General features: G+C 43.8%; 1 protein-coding gene across 1 annotated transcript in view; it reads right to left on the reverse strand.

Annotated features, from left to right (window-relative positions):
- Positions 1-14209: 14209 nt before the first annotated feature.
- Mtmr12 (myotubularin related protein 12) overlaps positions 14210-19140 on the reverse strand; it is an 80755-nt gene continuing 75824 nt past the window's right edge. The window contains exon 16 of the mRNA XM_003470231.4: positions 14210-17122. Coding sequence (XP_003470279.1) covers positions 16553-17122 — 570 coding nt within the window. The 3' untranslated portion in view covers positions 14210-16552. The remainder of the gene's footprint in view (positions 17123-19140) is intronic.

The raw sequence follows: 19140 nt of genomic DNA on the forward strand, positions 1-19140 counted from the left end.
GGATGAAAGGCACAGAAACTAATATCACTTAGGAGGAGGCACAGGGGATGTGACTTAGTGACAGAGCACTCACCTAGCAAGTAAGAAGCCTTGGTTCAGTTCCATTGGTGGGCTGGAAAAAAATAAGACTAAAGGAGGGTAGAGAAAAGAACATCACCCAAGGAGACTTGTGGGGTTAGTAGAGGATAAAAAATCAACCAGGAAATCAAATCTTGTGGAGACCAACAGAAGAAAATGGCCTACAGAGCTGACCACTGAGGGACGGGCATGGACAGAAGCCTGGCCCTTGTCTGTTCTCCCCTTGGTGTGGCACGTCAGTTTTGTGCATTGGGTTGGGTTGGGTTGAATTGGGTTTTGGTTTGTTTTTGTCAGCCCACAGGTGAGGGGCCCAAAGGAGATTTTCCCAGGTGAGGTCTCAAGGTTAAAGAACACGTGTGCAAGGCATGGAACAGAGCAGAGCAGAGAGCCAGAACAAGTGCCACCCGTGTCTTTATTGTATAATTCTTACACAGGTTGTTATCTCTTGTTTACATTCTCACACAGTGCTGTAACCAGCACACGCATGTTTACCTGTGCTAAGTCATGGTTACATAACTGAATCCCACTGTGTGCCTGTGCTAAACAAGCAGGGTCACGTCCTCAGGTGTCCTTAGATGCCCCTAAACTTTGAAGCAGTCTCAGAAGTTCCCTGCAATTTTGTTTTGTTTGCTTTCTGAGATGCAGAGTCTCACGCTGTAATCCAAGCTGGAGCTTGCTAGGCAGCCCAGGTTGGTCCCAAACTATGGACCCACCTGTGCCACAGCCTCTGAAGAGCTGATTACAGGAAGAGCACATCACTGTGTCTGGCTGGCATTCCCAGCTTTAACTGATGGTCAGGCTGAGAACTGAAAAGCTTCCTTTGGTTGGGACACAGAGGGGACGAGAGGGAAGTGCAAGGTGGGACACAGCTTAAGGAGGCAGAGAGGACCCAGCCATCCATGCTGTGCATTGTGAGGTGGACTGGACCAGGGTGCACCGCAATACTCGTAGGCAGGGGCCAGAGAGGTAAAAGGGCAGAGAGACAGAAGATAACAGAGATCAAAAGTTCCTAGGCAGAAATTGTGTGATGGCAGCTAGGTCTCACATGCATCTACTGGAATGGGAGGGGCAGGAGGGAAACTGGTGGGGTTCAGGCAATGGAGCGAGGGGCACATCTATTAAACCCAGCCCTCTGGGAAGCTGAGCCAGGAGGGTTACAAGTTTGAGCTCAGTTTGGACAAGTTAGCTATTTAGGGAGGCCCCGTGTCAAAAATGAAAAATAGAGAGCTAAGGATAAGCTCACTGTAAAGGCCTGGATTCAAATAAATAAATAAATAGTACTTGATAAATAAATACACAAATAAAGTCAGGGTGGTCTTCTTGCAAGTAGGCAGTCGTGAGTTTGATCCCTGGTACCGATAAAAAGGAAAAAGACAAAAATAAATAAATAAATAAAGTCAGGGTGGTACAGAGAGAGCCCTAGGAGCCACAGCCTCCCGGAATGATTGATAGGACATCAGATCCATGGAGCTAGAGAGGATTTCCCTGCCATGTCCAGCACGGCTCTTGAAATTCCAGAGGGAGGATGGTGGGAGGATGAAGAGTCAGAAAGCTGGGTTCAGGGGGAGCCCCGGCCGTGATGGGAGAAAGGACTGCCTGACAACTGTGGGTGAGATTCTCATGCAATCAGCACAAGAGACTGTTCACAGAGAATTTCAAGGGGAGGATGAAACCCACAACAGAAAGAACAACTAATCTTCACTAAAACATCATCATGCCTTGGCAGTTACATGGGGAATGAGAGAGGAGCTGTCTATATTATCTCAGGGAAAGGCCAAGTCACTGAGTTTCGGCTCCCTGAGTTGGGTCCACTTCTCACGGGCCCCGCCAAACTCATGAGAAGCCATGACCATCCTAGATACTTGAGGTATAGATAGCTTTGCTCCCATTTCCCTGCCTTTTAATCGCTGATGATAGCTCTGTTCCCAATATCAAGGATGATCTTTTGTAATAATGTAACCCATCTGAGGTAAAAGAGTCTAAATGCAATATTAGCTCCTTTGGTGTGTATTTGTTGTTCCATTTGTGGTTTTTTTTTTTTTTTTCCAAGACAGGGTTTTACCGTGTAGCTCAGGCTGGCCTTGAACTCACTGTGTAACCCAGGACAGCCTCAAACGCACAGCAATCTTCCTACCTCGGCCTCCCGAGTGTTGTGATTACAGGCGTGCACCATCATACACCACACCTGGCTTCAAGGTATACTGAAGCGAAATTAGACAGCGGGGTTACAACATGGGGTCCCTCACTTCTGTATCCTAAAAGAAGACTGGAGTTCAAAAGTACCTCAACACCCGTTGGCCAGAAGGGAAAGATGCCTGTAGAAAAGAAACTTGCAGCTAGGAGTCATGATGCCTTCATCTACCTGCTCTGGGCAGAGCGCTCCCAACACCAGTGTGGGGGCCTGGGTACAACCACAGGCCTGAGCGTCTGAGCGGAGCCTCCCCGGTGTCCCACTGGAATTCATGTGTCTCAGCTGCTCTGCACCTTGACAACTCAGCGCCTTTCTGCCTGAGGCAGCCTGGGATAAGTCCTCCTTGTGCCTAGAACATACTGAGCCCTTATTTCCTGGCATTCGCTATGTTATTATGAAGAAAACCGACAATTTTTGAGTCTGCTCACCCAGTAGAAGTACACAGCAAACCAGTTGTGCAAAAGGCAGGAAGTGGAATGTGTTAAGTTACAGGCGTCTTTCCACCTACTATAAACAGAGGCTTTTTGATTTCTTGGGTTTAAATCATTTAAAAATAAATCACAAGCCATTTCTGTGTTTGGATCACTCTTGTTCTTTCCTGGTACCCCGTAACTTACATTGCACATGTCACTGGGCTTCCACAGGGCGGCAGGGGCTGTTAAAATCCCGTGATGGATGGCAGGGGAAGAAAGGTGCTCCACAGTGAAAGACCTGTGTGGTTATTTTCATGAATAAAAGTTCAACGTAAGCATTAAAGATTCAGTCACACAGTCACCTGAGTTTTCCAATTCCTACAAGGCGAGGGACAATGTGCAGCGAATTGTCAAAAAGTCTAGGACATTGGCCCTGTACCTAGCAAGCCTGAGGCAGGGTGAAACCCACCCCATTGGGGGACAGGAAGCACCCTCAGAAATGCCCACCAGGCTTGGCAGGTGTTAAAGTTCTTCTATCCAGACAGGAGCCCCGCACTGGGCCAGGGAGACAGCAGGGAACTTGTGTGGCAGCAGGAGAGGGGGAAGAGCCACGGGAAGCAGGCGGGGAAGGGGCTGGACAGGAGCACAGCGGACTCCCCCTCCACTGAGAGCGGTTGCCCTGAGACTGCAGTGAGAAATCTGGGGTGAAGAGATGTGGGTCTGAACAATGTGCTCCTCTTTCATCGGTTTAATATGAAAAAGTCAAACGCTGGCAAATTCGTATCACTTTAATCTGAATATATAGATATACATGGAAGAGAAAGGGAAGAGGCTAGCCTTGAAATCACTACGTATGTGGCCCAGGCTGGCCTTGAACTCAAGGCAATTCTCCTGCCTCAGCTTCCCCAGTGCTGGGATTACAGATCAGTTCCGCCACGCCTGGCTTTATTTCTGTGTGTTTGTATGTGATTATATGAGTGTGAGGAAATTACGAAAGGATACATATATAGTTAATATGTGGTAGAGAAGAGAAAGAAAAGGGAGAGCAGGAGAATGAAGAGTATAAAAAGAAGTAAAGGAAGAAGGTTTCCATTGCTGCGGCCTGCCGGAATGCTGAAATGACACCCAGGATTTGGAGGCACATTCATCTGCATCGATGGGCACTGATCAGGATCATTCCCAGAGTATCAGATCTGGATCTCTGGTGGTCTAGGACTTATACGGGACAAGCAAGCAGGACGTGCAGAGGCAGAATGGCTGGTCAGTTGTGGACTGGTTTGTACAATCTGCATCACAGTGACTAGCTGTTTCTAAGAGAAGCAGCTGGAACTGGAACAGGCGCTGTTACCTGGGCAACAAGAAATTGGCGGACGGGGGGCATTTTCTGTTACACCAAAGAAGGGAAGGGAAGAAAAGCAAAAAAGGAGAGAGGGAGAGAAAGAGAGAATAGAAACTAAGTAGAAACACAGTGAGACAGATAGAAAAGCAGAGAAACACAGCGTATAACCTACTGATGAAAAATGCCAACAAACACCTATTTGCATGGATACATGGTAAAGAGCCACATTTGCATTGCTGGCTAACTTTTGTTAGAGCCCCAATTCTGCTTCCAGGCTGTCCAGCTGTCCCCCTAGGCTCCTCTCCCTGCCTCTGCCTTGCCCCCCAAAGTCCTCCCACCAATGACTGTCATTTGGAGTGTGTTTCCTCCTGCAAGCAACCCTCAGGAGGCACCAAGGACCTTTTCCTCTCCAGCCCCAGCTGCTTGGCCGGCCAGATGCCTGTATTCTGAGGGAAAGGTTAAATAGCCCCTTTGATCCAGGGCTGCTGTACCACAGTGGAGGCGTGGAAGCTGTACCTGCCCCAGAGAAAACAAGGGACATGGAAACTGTGGCAACAGAGAATCTGAAGTCCCGCATGCTAACATTGTGCCTTAGCTGGAGACAGTCCCTGACATCAGAGACCGTAAGCATCAGTTAGAAGCTTAATGAAGAACTTAACACAATGAGACTGTGGACACTGCTGCTTTAGAAAAATAAGTCCTGACCTAGCCATTCTGATTGTTAAACAAATAGTTGAGGGGAACATTAGTGTTTAGATACAGTTATAAAATCCAGCTCAGTTAAAAAAGAAAAGGAAAGAAAAACCCAGCTAGCTCTGTACCTATTTAGTGTTGTTATAAAACACTAGTTTCAGTCTGTTTGCTCCCAAAGGAAAAGTATTTTCCTACATTAAAAAGTTTCAATAAAGAGAGGAGGAGGAGTTAAAGGGAAGGTAAGGGGATAGGAAAAAAAAAATCAAGTTATATCATGCACAGATACAAACTGTCTGTGATAAATGTGGGATCATTATGTAGAGCTAAAATGTGCCAATAAAATCTGATTAAAAATATTAAAAAGTTTGAAAGTTTCTAGGAGAGTTTGACTTGTAGTCTAGAGATAAATAATGTTATAGTGAATAGAGCAAAGCTTCTCAAAAAGAAAAAAAATTTTTGAGATGGGTAGCTTGTAAATTGTCCATGTTAAACATTCTGTCTTTTCACCTCAGCCTCTCAAGTAGTTCATGATAGGACAAAAGGAAAAGAAGCAGGAGATTAAGCTCAGGATGACAGGTTTATTTCAGAACAAATCTGACAGGGACCATTTGGACACTAGAGAGCAGATCGGCTAGCTCTCATATAGGCTATAAGGCATTGATAGGGTCATAGGCATAAAGAAGGGTGCTGCAAAGGACGAAGTCGCAGTGGGACTTTCAGGGCGAGAGTTCAAAGGAGTTGTGCCTATTTGCCTGGGATGGGGACTGAGGATGTACAAGAGTTGCATGCTGTTTGTCAAGAGCAGAGCTGAACAATGATTGGGAATTACAGGGTGTAGGTGTAGTTGTGCTTACCGGGCCTTATTGACCCATGAAGATACCTCTGCAGCAGGGGTACAAGCGTGGCAAGGGGAAGGGATTTAAAGTGGCCTCTGCTCAGACCAGGATGATGGTGGTCAGATCCTTCATCAGTGTGAGCCACCACATTCAGTCCTAATCCTTTAGCCAGACACTTAGCCACACATTTAGCCAGACACTTCCTGCACACTGTAGGATGCTAGGCAGAATCCTTGGTCCCTAACCAGTAGCACCCACTCCAACCCCAGGTGTGACAACCAAAAAGGCCTCCAGGCTGTACTAAATATCTTCTGGTAGGCTGACTGCAGGAAGGCAATGGGAACCATTAGGAATCACTGGATCTGTTAAACCTCAATAACTTCATTTGGTAAACTATTTGTTACAGAATATTACTTGAAGTTTGTTTTTTTGAGATAAGGTCTCACTATGCAGTTGAGGCTAGATTTGAATTCACTTTATAGCCCAGGTTGGCCTCGAATTCGCAGCAATCTTTCTGCCTCAGCTGAGTGCTGGGGTTATAAGCATACATCACCACATCTAGTTCCTGAAGTTAAATTACAGTTGTCATAAGTGGTTTATTGTTGTGAGTGGTTTATTTTACCTACCAACATTTTCAACAATGAACTATCTACAGATTTACTATTTTGTAAGTAATCTACTAAGTGGCTGAACATCCCATGCTAGAAGGTATCAATGGCTCTTGCTTTTTAAGGCTGCTTCTGATGTAAAAAGACCAAGTTTCAACAAATTTCAGCATCACATTGGCATTTATCAGCAATTCATGAATCAGGCAACTTCTCCTATTTAAAAAATAGAAAGGTGCTCCACTGGGCAAAATAGAAGAGTCTGTTTTTGTAAGGCAGTTTGAGCAGGAACAAGGAAACAGAACACTGCACTGATTAACATCAGGTTACTTTGGGTAACTTTTCTTACAAAGATTAAAGCAGAGGGGACTTCTGATCATAAGCTTTTGTTGCCTGGCCCTTTCTGATTGGTAACTGCAAATCTCTTGCCTTTAGGAATGAGTATCTAGGGATTTTCCTTCTGTCTTAAAGTCCTGCTTCCTTAAAGTTTAGTTATATGGCACTTGACATGAGTGTCTCCATTTTGGCTTGGTCTGTTGGGACTGCATGCAGAAAGGTGCTCAATCTAAACCAACGGCTTCCTGTTAAGTCCTATTTAACACTAATAAATTCTGTGACAGCAAGTCATTTGTAAACAGCAACCAGCATACCAGTTTTTCTCCACTGAGCAAACTAATCCACAACACTCCAAATGGACTCCCCAAGACTAGAAAAGCAGCTAAGTATTTGGGCATCACTTTGCAATAGCAAGCAAAAACACCAAAACAACACCCAAGATTTGGAGGCAGATTCATTTATGTTGACAGGCACTGATCAGTATCACTCCCAAAGTATCAGACCCTGAAGTCTTGGGGAGGGAGGTTTTTGTGGGGTTGCAAGCAAGACGCAGAATTCTTGGCTGCCTCTGACTGGTTCTTACAATATGCATCACAGTGACCACCAGTTTTTAGGAGATAATAGTAACAGGAACGATTACCTGGGCAATTAAGAAACTGGCTGGCGGGGGGATATTTTTTACTACAGCTTCATGTTGAGGAGAACTGGACCCCAGATAGGGGATACTAGTGTGTCAAAGCAGACCAGACTAAGCGAGCAAGGGGCCTGGGTGCTTTGGCAAAGCAGCTATGTGCCATCTTAACGTGGAGGGGATGGTCTCTTTCAAGGAACCCTTCAGACTGCAGCTGACAGGGTCTTGCGTTTATCTCTTGCAGTCCCTATGCATAACAGTGGATTTCCAGGAACAAAGCATCCTTAACGAGTGGAGAGAGAAGCTGATGTGCCAGGACCCCAGCTTTCTCATGCTCCAGGGCAATGACACTGAGCACAGTCCACATGGTTTCTCAGGGGCCCCCAGCAGGTTGAGCCTTCATATACCCCACACATCTCTAAGGAATGGGAGGAGGCCCCCAGTCTAACCATGACTGAATATCCATTAATTCCAGTTATGATTGGATTTCCAAAGAATTCATAGACTGTCATGATTTGACCTAAATCAGTCTGGTCATTCAGCAATTGTGCCATTCTTCTGGCAAATGGCAATAGTTTCTGGAAGTTACAGCTAGGCAAGGACCACAGCTCCTCAGCACATGGCACTCAAAAATAAAAGCCAGTGTTGGATTACATATTCCAACTATATTAACATTAGTAGCACAAAGCAATCATAAAGCCCACTCTTCTCAGTCCTCTGTGAGAGAGAGCTACCTGGTGAGGAAGCTTTACTCCCAAGGCAGCGGCAGGGAGATAGTAGGCCCCAGAAACTGTGGCCCCAGATCCATTGGGTGATATGAAGATCACTGGGCCAAAGAAATTTGTAGACCTTGTGTTCTACTCCAAAAGGAGGACGTTACTGGGCCCAGTGGACTTGTATATCCTATTGGCATGAGAAGAAGGCTGCGACATTATTTTTAACCAACCATATAGCGGAAGTACTTACCATCTCGCCTTTGAAAGATGATTTTAATGTTCCACACGCCAGATTCTCAAAGCCTACGGAGTATTTTCTAAAACATCCAAAGGCAGCCAACTTTGGAACTTGGATTTCTTTTTAGGATAATTCAACACTAACCATTCTTCTTCTTCTTTTTTTTTTTTTTTTTTTTTTTTGTATTTTTCATTTTTATCGGTACCAGGGATCGAACTCACGACTGCCTGCTTGCAAGGCAGGTGCTTATGCCGCTGAGCTAAATCCCCAGGCCCCTAACACTAACCATTCTTGGAATATGTTGTAGTCAGGGTTTCACGAAGGAAAAGATTTAATACAGGACCAATTTATTACTTATAAGATTATTTTATAATATTCACCCAAACAGTCAAATGCAAAGTAGTATGAGAGACCTGTCCATGCACTAGCGATCCAAAGAATCCAGCTGAGAGCCTGAATCTCATAAAAATGTCCTGAGTCTAGCTGAAAACCTTGAGCCCATAACAGTGTCTCATGCAAGTCTGTATCAAGGATCTGCACTGGGAAGGTCCAAAGGTCAGTGGTGGACTCTTAGAAAGTCTGCACCAGCGAGATGAAGGATCTGTGCCAGCAGGCTGAGGGATCTGCACTGCAACCAGCAAGCAACAAAGACCAGAGCTTCTCCAAAAAACCCACAGTCATCCTCAGTGATAAGGAGGTCCCAAGCTTCTCCAATGATGAGAACAGCCAAGTTCATATTAGGAAAGCCAGCATGGCAAGCTTCTACAAAAAGAATCAACAGCACACCGCCTTCCCCTCCAGTTCTCCTTTTCTCCTATGCAGCTGGCAAGAATCCTCAGGTGGGCCTTCCACACCCAGCACCACACTCATTCAGTTCAGCTGGGTGCTACAAGTTGCCCTTTAGTTAATCCAACACAGGGTGGAAATTGACATCACACACACACACACACACACACACACACACACACACACCCTCTGTATCTAAATGACCACATACACAACATAAAAATATTTATATCATAACAGACACTGAAAAGGAAATTACCTTTCACTCCAGTGAGGTGAGTTCCATGCGTGGTACTGTTTTACACAGAAGGAAACTGATATGAAGGGATATGAACTAGAGTTCTTGGGTTACAAAGCAGAGGTTTGGATTCAGGCAGTCTGACTTCAGGCCCCAGCCCCTTATCAACATACTACACAGCCACTGATATGGTCAGTGTCAGAGTCCATTTGGAGAAATACAAAAATAAGATCCACAGTATTATAAAAGTTGAGAACCTGGCTAAGGAAGATGACTGACAGTGAAAAGTTAGTAGCTCTTCCAGTCTTTGTCCCTTGAACCCAAGGCAGGCGCATACCAGCATCAGGAACAGCCCTAGTCCTGCATGTGGCCCCACCCCAAAAGACAGCTGGCCTAGGCTTTCCTACTGCACTTGGAATAAGGTCCAAGCTTCCAGCTTCAATCTGACTGCTGTCTGCAAAGGAGAGTTGCTGTAAGGTTTTCATTCCAACTCACAGACTGGGTAAATGAAAAAGCTGATGTTTTGGTTACTTTTCTCAATGCTGAGACAAAATACCCAGCGCCCAAAGTTAAAGAAGGAAAGGTTTATTTAGCTCAGTTTGTAGAGGTTTAAGTCCACACTCAGCTGGTTTCAAGGCAGTGTGGTGTGGCAGAAGGGCAACAGTTCATGGCAGGCAAAGGCAGCAAAAGCAACAAGAGCAAAAGGGGGAGAGCAAACCTTTTTTCCTCCCTTATATTATATGCAGGCTACCTGCCCTCAGGTGTAACACTCACACCAAGCCAGCACTAGACACTGAACCAATCACAAACTCTAGATTTAGCTGCCTCCGAAAAGCCCGCCATCCCCAGGACCACAGGAGACTCTCAGGGGCATCCAGACACAAACTGTAACAGCTGGTCTGCAGAGTGAGATCAAGAATGCTATGAGAAAAGACCAGTTATTGAGGAAAAATATTCCAAGTTAACAACTTACCTGTTTAATGCCTGTTTAGGCTTAGAACTGAGGTATGCTGTTAGGACTTATGACCTACGTTTTTCTTTTTGTAGTTCTTGTTTATATAGAAAGCTCCTATGTCTCTTTTGTACCGTACACCTTTAACAGTATGATAATTTTTGTTGATTGTACTATACAGTACTATAGTTTTATGTCAATATATATTGAAGTACTGCATGCATGTGATGGTTATGCAAATCAAAGCAAAGTCATCAAGCTGGATTTCCCTTTGGCCATTTCTTTGTCCTGAATATTGTAATGTACATACTTACACAATTTCTCATTCAGTGACTAATTCACTTAACAACCTAGTCTCAGCATCAGGATTCAGTTGCTGAACAAGGAATGTGTGCACTGAGATCAGGAAATACTTCTGACCTTGACTATTACATTACAGGAAATTCTTTGTGAGTTATTGTAACTCAAGAGTTTTAATGAATGCCTTCATGACATTTTCAAGCCAACACGGCTGCTTTAAGAAGCCTCATTAGCAGTTATAAGCTGCATAGTGAGAAGAAGGGACCAGCAGGAGAAAGTTGAGGGTAGTAATTGAGATAACAGAAAATGACAATGCAGAGACCACAGGAATGGAGAAAAAGGACTTGGAGTGAAGGAAGGGAATCATGACATTTTAGTTCTTTCTTCAAGTGCCAAAACCATCCACTTGAATGAATTATTTTATTTTTCCAATATAACATAATACCTATTATATCCCTCTGGTAACCAGTTAGTTGAATATGGATAAAGTTTCTCCTCTTCCTTAAAGGACCAATATACTTCCATATACTATATCCCCCATTTATAATTAGTTTTTGAAGACTCTAAACTTCTTTCCAACATTTATTATGAAGTTTCAAACATAGCAACATTTAAAGAACTTCATGTGAACAACTGTAAATACCACTGACATTTTACTATATTTGCTTTACTGAATATCTAGCCAGGTCTATCCCTTTATCCACCCATTAATTCAGCTTAACTGTAGTACCATTCAAAGTAAACTCAGGCAACACAATATCAGTCTTAGTAGTAGTAGTAGGAATTGAACCAGGGCCTTTGCACTGAGCTACATGCTTAGTCTATTATTTTCTATTTTGAGACAGTCACTAAGTTGCGCAGGTTGGGCATGAACTAGGGATCCTCCAACCTGAGCCCCGCAGTGCTGGGATTACAGGGGTACACTACCTCTCAGTATTATTAGACACCAGTAGTTTCAAATTTGCTCAGCTTTTCTCTTTTGTGGTGTTAGGAAACCAAATCTAGGCCCCAGCATGTGCTGAGTGAGCATTCCACCACGGAGTCTTGTCCTGAGCACTTTTTAATATAATTACAATGGAACACAAACCTTGGATGTATTCTCTGGATTCTGACATTCAGTTACATAGCCCATACACTTACCCAAGAGTGAGAAGACAGCTATCCTCCCAAACACTGTCGGGTCCCTTCTTTTAATTCTTGTCTTCACTCTCACTCCAGGAAGTCTCCAGCGATTGTTTTCACCCTGGGTTAGTTTGGGGACAGGTTCTCTTCCATCCTCTCCTTGACCCTCCTGTAGTGATTTCCTGCAGGTTCTCGTCAGGCCCGCTGTGAAACATGGTTCATCTGCACCCTTGCGCACACGAGGAAAGGGACTGTGTGTCCCTGTTAGTCTTGGGGTAAGTGCTAAGACTCAGGCAGGGCCAACCCAGCCTTTAACGAAACTGGGGAGCAAACCTGTGAAGTTGTTTTTAAAATGGCCAGAAAGGTTACTGTTTGTATTTCTGTATGATTGCACCTTTCATAGTTTTTAACTGCTAAAGGCAGGGTTAATAGGATTTTAAAAGAAAAAGTACCTGAACCTTGACCACAGGAGAGGTCAAGGAGTCTGTTTTTAAAGACAGAAATCCACCCCTTGAACAAACTGCTTTCCTCTTCAATATATGAATGGTACTCAAAACATGTGTGTGTGTGTGTGTGTGTGTATAAATTTTTTTTTTTTGGTGACAGGGTCTTGGTAGGTAGCTCAAGCAGATGTCAAAGTCATGACAATCCTCCTGCCTCAGCCTCCTGAGCGCTGAGATTACAGGTGTGCAAGACCACACCCAGCTAAAACATGCATTTTACATCACCCATGCTGGCCTGGTTGTCTGCTGCTCTCACTGAATCCATGGCATGAAGGACTGCCTCTCTCACCCTCACCCTGTATTTTTCAGAGGTGGACAGGGTATGTGTGGGCTGCAGTGTTCTCATAAGGGGAAAAAATGGTCAACATCATTGTTCATTCGGGGAATGCAAATTAAAACACTGAGATTCCATCTCACCCAAGAAAGAATGGTTATCATCATGAAATCAACCAATAACAAATGTTGGCAGGTCTGCGGGGAAACGGAGCCCGTCTCCACTGTTGGTGGGAGTGTAGACTGGTGCAACCACTGTGGAAATCAGTGTGGAGATTCCCCAAAAAACTAGGACTAGAGGTCCTAATTGATCCAGCTATTTCCCTTCTGGGTATTTTTCCAGAAGAATTAAAAACATACCACAATGATATATGTGCACCTATGTTTATAGCAGCACAATTTGAGATAGCCAGATCTTGGAAACAACCTAAATGCCCATCAAATGAGGAATGGATAAAAAAGATGTGGTATTTTTAGCAATGTAGTATTACTCAGCCATAAAGGAGGATAAACTTCAGGCTTTTGTAAGTAAATGAATGCAACTAAAGACTATACTGCTAAGTGAAATAAATCAGACTCACAGGTATAATACTGTATTGTCACTAGTGTAAGAAACTGAAAGTAAATAAGATTCAAAAGTTATATTAGATATAGTGAAAGAGAAAGAAACTGCTCAAAGGAAAGTCACATTGTTTGATCAATTTTGCATGCCTGTATCTGGTAACCTGAGCAATTCTTTTGAAGATAACATTATGTAATATAACAACCACTATTAAATTCCTATCATCTTGTTTTGAAATCCTGTATCACTATTTTGTTGTTAACATTTGGCTTTTGTTGTTTCTGTTTGTTTGCTTGATTGATTTCTAATTTTTTTTTTAAAGGTGTGTTAAATGTCAGTCTACAGATCCTGTCCCTGCAGCGAAGTGGGGGGCCCTGGGTCCTGCGCAATGGATGGTTTTACAGATACCCTGGAGTCACAGTGCAGCATAAGCATAGCACACAGGAGCTTTAGTCAGCCTCCCTCTACTGTCACCTCTTCCTCTGTGGACAGGCAGGGAGATGAAGGCACAGGCACCAGTCCTCTACTGGAACCAGCTCCTGCTCCACTCCTCACCCTCACCTGAATCCTAGGGACAGGCAGAAAGAAGAGGGCAACACAATTCTCCAAAGCCTGAGAGCTAACCAAGAGTGGAATTCAAAAACAGAAGCCGAGGGGCTGGGGATTTAGCTCAGCGGCATAAGCGCCTGCCTTGCAAGCAGGCAGTCGTGAGTTCAATCCCTGGTACCGATAAAAACGAAAAAGACCAAAAAAAAAAAACAGAAGCCATACACCTAGGGTTGTAACGACTTGGGAATACAAATATCACAGAATAAGACATGTGAAAGGAATGTGGTCCTGGACACAGCAGGGCGGCCAGCCAGCCAGACAGGAAAGGGCAGCCTGCACAAACAAAGGTGTTTCCACTCATGCTGCTCTGCAGGCGGGAAAGGTCAAGACATGGAACTTTCCAGAACAAACAAAATCTAGGAAGGATTAAACACAACTAGATAGATAAAATTCTACTTTCCAAAATCATCTCATCCTCTCTTCTAGCTTTAAATGAACTCAGACCCCTCCCAGCAATTAAACAACAGGATTCTCATGTTCTATCCTCACAAGAAGCAAACAAAGGGCAACAATTTCAGTGTTTTAAAAGCCCTTTTCTTTTAGCTGCCTGATAGGGCCTCCTAACCCTGCTCTATTCTTCTTCATAGCATTTTATCACTGCCTGTACTGGCTCTCTCTCCCATGCATCCTGTACACCATACGCCACCGGAAACCCAGAGGGGCACAGCCCAGCTCTCCTAGGGCTCTCCCTATTGTTCGGCCTGCTAGGACCTAGGACAGGCTTAACAATTTCCGAATGAATGAAAAGGACTGCTCTGCGAGTTATGCCAACCACACCAAATCCAGTATTGGATGTAAATTGTGCTTTAATTTCTGCAATCAGATATGTTGCAGTGAGAATATAAACGTTTTGTGCATTCAGAAAATAAAAAGCACATTTATACAGATATAGCCCAACAGCTTATTCCTTAAAAAAAAAAAAGAAAAATTTGAAATTAAAGCTAGTTTATCTTCAGTGTAAAAACTTGGAGGTATAAACAAAGTCAAGGTATTATATACAGTAAATTACTCATGTACATTTCCAAACTTGCACAGTGCAGCATTTTAAAGTAAATGGTCTCATTTCAGCTTTTACTGTTAAGCATAATCCACATCTGAATCTTGAATAAAAATTTCACAATATATAAACCCACTCAGAATTCTGTACACAAATATAAGCTATAGAAATCTGATTTCAAATATAAATACATAAATCATCATGACCTTATATGTTATAGGCTTGCTTATTTTGCTATAGTAATTTTTTTTTTAGAAAATCATAGAAAAATATTTCAATGCACATTCAGCTTCTATGGTAAGGGCCATGACCTTGTGTCTTTAAACTATATTTTATGGAGTGTAAAGTATCACAGCAGGCATTTTGGGAATGAAAAGTACTAAGATTGAAGAGGCTACCATACAAATATTCATGTTATAACAAGATAACAAAATAGTAAGCTTATAGTGTATTTGGGAGGAAATGGGGCAGAAAAGGAAGTAGGGATTAGTGCTAGTTTAAGAAGGCCCAATATGTGAAGGTAGCCAGAACTCCATTCCCTATATTAAATTCCCTATGTATTTTAAAAAACCGCTACTCCAAGTCTAACGCTGACCGCACTCCTAAGACTCTTAAGGCAACAAAGACTGAGGTGTGTGTGGCCCCCAGCTGCACAAATCCTGCCCTCCTCTCAACCTGCTATCTTAACTGACCAACCTGGCTTGCACATTAAGGTGGAATGGAGAAGAGCAAAATAATTGATTGTACAAAGGTGATTCAGTGCAAACTGGAAACTCCTTTGTCAATAGCTTCAAATTCTCCTATTGCCCTCCAGTAGGTATTTCTAAACATCTAACATTCAAACAGGGATCTATTTTGAAGAGCAAACGTTTATAAAAGGCAAACATTCAATCTGAAAGACTCTAAGGGTTTTTTCCCTTTCTTTTGTGGGATTTGACAAGAGTTCTACTGAGAATGAAGAACTATTCCTTACAAAGTGTATTTTCCTACATTAAAAAAATACATATGACTTTAGACAGCAGATCCAAGGAGATGACCAGGCATCATTGAGTTTTTTCTATGGCTTCTTAAATCACTGAGGTATCCTGTGAGAATCATCCTTCTGGCATTGCTGATTAGCTGCTTTCCTGCATGCTGCATTCATATTCACAAGAGGCTGACCCCAGCAGACTGTGCAGGACCAGAGCAGGCAAGGCAGGCAGGCAGCTGGGGCGCAGCTGAGGATCCACACTGCATGAGCGTGCTCACGGGTCAAGGTGTTCAAACACTGGCAAACTCCAGAGGCCGGGAAGCTCCTCTGGGCGAACCAAGAGATCCCCCAGGTTCAGCAGCAAGACACTGGGACTGTGTGCGCCAAGGCAGGCAGCACAGAGGGACGGTGCTGAGGAAAGACCCGCAGCTGGCAGCACAGGGAGGAGGGGGTGGCGGCTGGCCCAGCACTAGACACGTGGCATGAGACATAGTCCAGGAAGGAGGGAGGAGGGCTGAGTGTTAGGATGTGAGCCAACAGTGGAACTTTCTAACTTTTCCGCAGACAAGGGGAGCAAGAGAGGAAAGACGCTATGGTTTAAGTAAAGCCCATCCATCTTAGTACCTCTGTCTCAGTCTCTGAACGCGCACAAACACCTCATAAGGTTGACCTTGCTCCTGAGACGGGCTATCAACTCACTATTCCCAATGGTGGGATGAGTTATCTAGGCACGGAAAGGACCAGAAGGGACTGGGGATATAGCTCAGCGGCATAGCACCTGCCTGGCAAGTGCGAGGTCGTGAGTTTGATTCCCGGTACAAAAAAAAAGAACTAGAAGAAAGAAGTGACTTTAAGCAATATCAAACTGAAACTCTTTCTAGTAGTAAACTGGCCCCTGGGGGTTCTCTCTAATACTTAGGCATCAGAAAACAGCCACAATCCTATGCTGGGACAAGTAGGAATTCCTTCTAATTAATAATACTTGAGATACGGTTTTAATTGCATAGTCTTTCAGAACCATGAAAAAATTGAGAGGCAGTCTTTTCTTCAAGGCCTAAGTGTTATCCAACAGAGGATGGGCTATGACCCTCCCAGCATTAGCAAGATCAGAGATCAGTGGTCCCAACTTCCCACATGCCTCACCACAGTCACCAAACATACAAGTCACAAGTCCCCTAGGTCCACAAACTCGTCTTCACGTTTGGCCAGATCTTCCTCATCTCCCAAAGTTTTCCAGCCACTGGTGGGCAACACAGGCTTGGACGAGTGTCGCTGGAGCAAAGCAAAAGGAAAGAGGGAGGACAGGCGGACAGAGTTCCTCAGCAGGGAGGGCGCCTCGGCCTGGTGGGGCGCTGGGCTGTGGTGCCGCTCATCAACTTTCTCTTGTAAGCGCTGGACTTCCTCCATCATTTCAAGGAGTTTGCTCATGGTGGCCACTCTGCCACCACCCACGATTTGGGCTTCTGGAATCCAACGCAAGTAGCGCTGTGCCCAAACTTTGATTTCTGGCCCCTCTATATGAGGCAGCAACAAGCCGTGGTAGTCAGTAGGCCTGCTGTGCCAGCTGTCATAGAACTCCCGGAGGTTGTCCTGCAGCTCATCCGAGGAGTTAATGAGTTTGCTAATTCTCTTGCCCAGAAGGTTTTTAATTAAATGATCTGTTTCCTCCCTGAAAAATCCTCTTTTGGGAGATGACTTAGATTGGGTGAGTGGCAAAGAAAGTTGTCGTTGATGCTTTGAGAGAAAACACAAATAAAAATCTCTGGTTAACACAAAGGCACTGTTAGAGCTGTTGCCATAAAGGGAGTAACCCTGCCTTAACAAGCGCTGAGAGACATCAGGATGGCCATGTGAGTGCATATTCATTAAAATGTTATCACACACAGTGGAAGGTGGGTTCTTATTTATTCTCCTGCTGCAAATGTTTGGTGCACACTACATTATCAACAAAGGAGAGGCCAGGCACATGTGGTGGCCGTGTAGAAAGGCATTCTGGGACATCAAGAATACAGCTGAACCCCTTGTCCACTGGACTGGAGCTATCAAAGGACACAAAGTACTTCTAAGAATCTAGATTAACTTTTTTTCCCCCCAGATTCATTTTACTTCAAGGAGAAAAAGAAGAAAAAAAAAAAAACTAAAACAAAAATTTAAAACATGTCAATCGGGGCAATAATGGTACATACATTGCACATCATCATCCCCAAATGATTCACCCAGAGTACGGCATCTGCGTGCATTCAATTGTCTGAATAATGCCAGTACCAATCTTTCTCTTCAATGAACTCAGAGAAATCAGTAGTATAAATATGTGAACTATTTCATATATATATATATACACACATACATACATACATACATACATATACACACACACATACAGACCACATACATATGTTGAAACTACATTAACTTAAAATAGGTTAATGATTTAGGAGAGTTTGGGGATAATATGTGTACTCATTTCTTTTCTTCCCTTTTCTATTATTGATAACACTACACAGTTCAGGTTAGCCTTGAACTCACTGTGTGGCCCAGGATGGCTTCAAACTTGAGGTGATCTTTCTGCCTCAGCCCCGTGTGTGCGGGGATTACAGGTGTGTGCCACCATTATTCATTTCTTAAAGGGAACAAAATGTTTCTTCTTTGACAACTTTAGGGCTGCTTAATTTCTGTAACATTCTGAACATATGCAAGGAAGCACGCTGAAGATCCTATGCGTGGACAAAAGAATTTAGAGCCCATCGGGCATCCAGTGGGATTTAAGCCAACTCATAAAGATCCTTTTGGACAAGAAAAACAAGTGGAAAGGAACAAAGGAATTCTGCCAAGAGGAACCATCGAAGTTGGCCAGATGTTCTTGCCTGACAACCTCCTTGTCAGTTTTCTCTACAGCCAAGGCATGTGTTATATTCTGAGAGGGTTGTGAAGATGGACGATTTGGTTAGGGGTTCTCCAGTGCTCAGAGAAGAAGGTAAAAAATATGGGGAAGAAAGTGGTTTTTCTCAAATCTTTTGTTCCTTGGCTGTCTATTCAAAGTAAGTACAGAGCCAGGTGTGGTGGTACCTCTAATCCTAGCACTCAGGAGGCTGGGGCAGGAGAACTGCTGAGAGTTTGAGGCCAGTCTACACTATGTAGGCAGCCCTGTCTTAAATAACCAAAAAGCAAAACAAAACAAAAGTAAAATAAAAATAGATTTTAAAAATTTATTTTCAGGTTATCTATGTAACATATTTTTGCCAGTGGGTCTTGTTAAAAAATAAAAAGGTTATAAAGGAAATACTTTCTTATTATAAGATATGTGCAACACTATAAATAAAAGAAAACAAAATCATCCAAAATACCGCATCTCAGGGGTTACTAGGATTCTGAACTCTTTCTCTGGTGAAAGGACAGACAAAAGCCAGGATCAGCAGCCTCTCTTCTCCACAGTACTCAGGGCCAGTCAGGACAGGGACTGAGGAATGTGCAAGTAACCTGTCACTGAGTACTTCCTGCCTGCTGCATAGTGCTTTACATATACCGACTTAGTGACATCTCAGTCACTGCTATGCCCCACTGTACAAGTGGGGCCCAGCAATCTGTTGCCAAAGCCATCTACTACCAAGCACCCAAAGTCGTTCAAATTCAGCCTGACAACAGAGCCTGTGCTCTTAACTGAACTCTACTAGGTCCTAGAAGCCCTTTCCTCTCAGTCTCCTAAGTGTGTTAAAATGCTGGAGGCTAGATTGCATTTTCTAGTAGATTTTTTT

This window comes from Cavia porcellus, unplaced genomic scaffold (genome assembly GCF_034190915.1).
Source record: "Cavia porcellus strain 051 isolate PalLab524CR breed Dunkin Hartley unplaced genomic scaffold, mCavPor4.1 scaffold_11, whole genome shotgun sequence".
NCBI classification, from domain to species: Eukaryota; Metazoa; Chordata; class Mammalia; order Rodentia; family Caviidae; genus Cavia; species Cavia porcellus.